Source organism: Gracilinanus agilis, unplaced genomic scaffold (genome assembly GCF_016433145.1).
Source record: "Gracilinanus agilis isolate LMUSP501 unplaced genomic scaffold, AgileGrace unplaced_scaffold55310, whole genome shotgun sequence".
Classification (NCBI taxonomy): Eukaryota; Metazoa; Chordata; class Mammalia; order Didelphimorphia; family Didelphidae; genus Gracilinanus; species Gracilinanus agilis.
The window spans coordinates 1-4,442 of NW_025390589.1; the positions used below are offsets into that span (position 1 = coordinate 1).

Below are 4,442 nucleotides of genomic sequence, written 5' to 3' on the forward strand. Positions count from 1 at the left end.
CCACGATGCTGCTGTCCAAGTTCGGCTCCCTGGCGCACATGTGTAGCCCCAGCGGCGTGGACCACCTGCCCGTGAAGATCCTACAGCCGGGTAAGGGCAAGGCCGGCCCGGGCGGGGAGCGCGGGGGGCGCCCTGCTGCGCCCCGGCCCGGCCCCAACCTCCCCTTGGTCTCCCTCTCCGCCCGCAGCCAAAGCCGAGAAGGAGCCTTTCGAGAAGCTCTACCAGGTGGGCTCAGTGCTAGGCAGCGGCGGCTTCGGCACAGTCTACGCCGGGAGTCGCATCGCAGACGGGCTGCCGGTGAGTGCCAGCGCCCGAGAGGCCGGCCGGACCTCACGTCGCCCCCCTCCTCCCTGTCCTGGTGTGGGTGGGGGGCGGCGGTGCGGGGCATCCTGGGCTCGTGACTTCCATCCCCTTATCTGGAATGGGGGGGTGGCGCGGCGCAGGATAGCCCCCAGGCTTCAGACGAGCCCCCCCCCCCCCCGCCCCGGCCGCCACGCACTGACACTCAACTTGGGGTCCCCCTTCCCCCGTAGGTCGCTGTGAAGCATGTGGTCAAGGAGAGAGTCACGGAGTGGGGCACGATTGTAAGTGGACAGAGCTACCGGCCGGGTTATGGGCTAGGGGAACCCGGGGATCGAGATGATCTGGATGGGGGATTGGGGACTTGGGCCCGGCCCCGCCTCCGCGGCCGCCCTCCCCTTACCCCCCCCAGGGGCGGAGGCTCGGGGTCCCCGCCCCTCTGTTATTGTTTACAGGGGGGGAAGACTTGCCTAGTTTTGCCCCACCCCCTTCTCTTCCTTCCTCCTTTGGGGCCCAAACAGTCCCCTTCCTCGGGCTGGGGCTTCCCCAGGCTTCTCCCCTTGGGGCCAGCCTGGGGGCTGGGGGCGGGGGGGAACTGGGAGGAGAGGCAGGCAGCCCCGGGAGGCGACAGGAAGGGGCATTTCTGGAGCTTTCTGGGTGCCCGGGCGCTGGCTAGGCACTTTGTAAACATTCTCGTGTGGCAGTGGGGTCAGGGCAGGCTGGCCTGGCCACCGCGGGCCCGCTGGGGGTCCTGGGGGTCCGGGAGGCCCCAGCTCACTGCGCCCCTTGCCCTTTCCAGGCTGGAGTGATGGTGCCCCTGGAGATCGTCCTTCTCAAGAAGGTGGGCTCTGGCTTCCGAGGCGTCATCAAGCTCCTGGACTGGTACGAGCGGCCTGACGGCTACCTCCTGGTCATGGAGCGGCCGGAGCTGGTCAAGGATCTGTTCGACTTCATCACGGAGAAGGGCGCCCTGGACGAGGAGGTGGCCCGAGGCTTCTTCAGCCAGGTCCTGGAGGCCGTCCGCCACTGCTACGGCTGCGGGGTGGTCCACCGCGACATCAAGGACGAGAATCTGCTCGTGGACCTCCGCACGGGCGAGCTCAAGCTCATCGACTTCGGCTCGGGCGCCCTGCTCAAGGACACGGTCTACACGGATTTCGATGGTGAGCGCCGCGTGCCCTTGGGGGAGGGGGCAGAGCTCGGCTGGCTGGCTGGCTGGCTCTCCCTTCCGTTTCCGCCCAACCCCCGACGTGGGGGTGTCCGATCCCCCTGCCCGCGGGGGGCCGGCCCCCCAGCTCCCTCTACCTGCCAGAAGAAGGTGTTTGCGGGGGGAGGTCTGTTTATGCCGGGAGCCCGCTTCTGCCTCCAATGAGGGAGCCCTGGCTGGGGGGAGGGGGCCGGCTTCCTGTCAGGCCTTCCTGTGTGCGCAAGCGCAAGAGGGCGGGCGGAGGGCGGAGGGAGCCGGCCGAGGCTGCAGGGATGCTGCAGAAAGAAAACCCTGCATTGCAGATTGAAACCCTGGGAATGCCGGGGCTCCCTGCCCCCACCGCAGCCATCTCGGTGTGGGGGCGGGGAGGGGAGAGGATCCCCCTCCGGTGCGGGGGAGGAGGCCCCTCCCCCTCCCCCAAAAGCGTATCCTCACTTCACATCTGTTTGTTGTGAAACCCGAGCCGGCTCATGTGACCTCCGCATCACACATTCCAGGGCGAGGTTTCCTAGGCACCGGCGGGCGCTGGGCCCGGTGGGGGGGCCCCGGTGGGGGGGCCGCGCTGCCCTGGAAAATGAGTTTTGTCTAAAAAACCCAACCCAAGCCGAGGCGGCAGGGCCCGCGGCCAGATCGCCTTACGCCTAGCCGGGGAGACCGGCTTCGGGGCTTCGGGCCTCGGCCTTTTGTGTCTCATTCTGGGCCCTCGGAGCCAGCCCTCGGAAGGGGATGCCGTGTCCAGGCGGCGGCGCCCCTCACCCTCGGCTCTGTGTGCTCCCTGCAGGCACGCGCGTCTACAGCCCTCCCGAGTGGATCCGCTACCACCGCTACCACGGCCGCTCGGCCACCGTGTGGTCCCTGGGGGTCCTGCTCTACGACATGGTGTGCGGGGACATCCCCTTCGAGCAGGACGAGGAGATCCTGCGGGGGCGGCTCTACTTCCGGCGGAGGATCTCCACTGGTGAGTGTGGGCCGAGCTGGGGCAGGCGGGCTGGGCTCGGGCCCCCGAGGGCCAGGCCAGGGCCCGAACATCCAGCAGAGCTTCCGGGGGTCCCTTTGTGGCTGGGGGGCTCCTAGCCATCCGGCCTGTCTGACTGACCCTCTCCTCCCCCCCCAGAGTGCCAGCAGCTCATCAAATGGTGTCTGTCCCTGCGGCCGTCGGACCGGCCCACTCTGGACCAGATCTTCGACCACCCCTGGATGCTGCGCTCGGACGTGGGCAAGTCGGAGGACTGTGACTTGCGGCTGCGCACCCTCGACACCGACGTGTCCAGCACGAGCTCGAGCAACGAGAGCCTGTAGGGGAGGAGCAAGCAGAGCAGCGGCCGAGCTCTGCCCCGAGGGGCGGCCGGGCAGCGCCAGCCAGGCCGGGCCCTCCGCCGCCTCCTGGAGCGATCCTTGTCGCCTCGCCGGCTCCGGAGCACGCGCACGACCTCTAGAATTCCAGGCTCTCTTCTTGGCTCTCTTCGAGCTGGGACTGACGCCCTTGCTTCTGAGTGCCTTTCTGATAGCTGCTGTGTGGGGGCAGGGCAGGGGCCGGGCCTCGAACCCGGGATGAGCCTCGAACCCGGGACGGGCCTCCATTCTCCACCTTCCCGCGTCTGCACGGAGGCGGCCCTCACTGCTTGGTTTTGGACCTCGGGGCCGCGGTCGTCCATCCCGTTTCCTTGGATCATCTCGCCTCTGGGCACAAAGACCCCCGGCCCCCCCGGATCATTCGTCTTCTGCCTACGCCCTGCCTTCTCGCCGCCTGCCCCGCAGACGGCTGCGGATGGACAGGATGCACAAATCAATGCAAATAGCCAGGACTGACCCGGCCGACCCTCCCCTGTCTGCGTATTTATGTCCGGAGCCCCTCGTGTATGATACGACGGTTTTATTTATTGTGTGACCATTGAGGACAACGGCCCGGCCGCGCCGGCTGGGGCTATTTATTGGTTAATTTATTGTTTAGAGTTTATTCTGCTCCCGAGCCGGCCCAGCTCGGGTCACCCTCGATCCTCGCATTCCTGTCCACTGTACGTTTTCTTTTGACTCCCCGTATTTGTTGAAAGATGGAGAATTATTGTACAAAGTCTAATTTAAGGGGAATAGAATGACTTTTGTAAGTGGGGCGGGCGGGTGGGTGGCGGCACAGCACCACCGCCTGGGGTTTTGTGGCCCGGCCGCCAGGGACCCGCCGGGCTGGGGAGGGGTCTGGGGGAGGGGGGAGGGAGGCAGTCGGCGGCCCCTTTAATTTATTTTATTCGCTGTGTTTGTGACCAGGTCACCCCGAGTGGGACTTGGGTTTTGGGGTTCCTTCACTTGAACAGTGTGAAATGTACGGAGATCATATTTTTTTATACAAGTTATTTCAATTAAATTTTTTTTTGTATATAACAAGTGCCTCGGAGGTTCTTAGCACTGCTGGGCTCTGACCCCATCTGGGAGATGGGCGCGACGGGGCAGCCTGCCTGGCCTCCAGGAGGGAAGAGCTCCTGCACGCTGTTGGGGAGCCTGGAGTAGGCCTGTGGGGCTCGGGGGCAGAAGGCAGGGCCAAAGGCTGGAGAGCAGGACCTGAACCTGCACCACTGGCCCCCTTGGTCTGGTCCTGACAGAAAAGTCTGCGGGGGGCTGCTCGGGCCTCGAACCTCCAGGCCTCTACGCTGGGGTGCCACTCCCACTCCCACTCCCACTGGAGGAGGCCTTGTACCTGAGGGGCCACGTGAGGCTGGATGGGTGGCAGGGACGGGGGGTCTCCCATCTCCCCCAACCCCAGAGTCAGGTTCCCTCCCTCCTTCACCTCATCCAATGCCAGGTGGGGGGTCTGTCCCTCCTCGGCTGCCTTCCCTCTTAGCCTCCCCCAAACTCCTTCCAGCCGACGTCCACCCCCACTTCCTGGGGCTCTCCAGCTGCCGCTGCCCCTTTCTGACATCGCCGCCCCGGAGAATGGCCTGGG

The 4,442-nt window shown here is 65.9% G+C and overlaps 1 protein-coding gene across 1 annotated transcript; it reads left to right on the forward strand.

The window, feature by feature from the left end:
• Nucleotides 1-5: 5 nt before the first annotated feature.
• Nucleotides 6-3,883, forward strand: PIM3 (Pim-3 proto-oncogene, serine/threonine kinase). The gene is made up of 6 exons (XM_044684712.1): nucleotides 6-90; nucleotides 188-297; nucleotides 534-584; nucleotides 1,100-1,463; nucleotides 2,289-2,465; nucleotides 2,622-3,883. Exons 1-6 carry the CDS (start codon nucleotides 6-8, stop codon nucleotides 2,804-2,806), a joined length of 972 nt encoding a protein of 323 aa, XP_044540647.1. The 3' UTR covers nucleotides 2,807-3,883.
• Nucleotides 3,884-4,442: the final 559 nt, after the last annotated feature.

Bases quoted from the DNA above. Each gene is read 5' to 3' on its own strand.
- PIM3 (XM_044684712.1), top strand. From the start codon at position 6: ATGCTGCTGTCCAAGTTCGGCTCCCTGGCGCACATGTGTAGCCCCAGC. The intron at 1,464-2,288 runs GTGAGCGCCGCG...TGCTCCCTGCAG, and splicing joins GGTCTACACGGATTTCGATG to GCACGCGCGTCTACAGCCCT. The intron at 2,466-2,621 runs GTGAGTGTGGGC...CTCCCCCCCCAG, and splicing joins CCGGCGGAGGATCTCCACTG to AGTGCCAGCAGCTCATCAAA.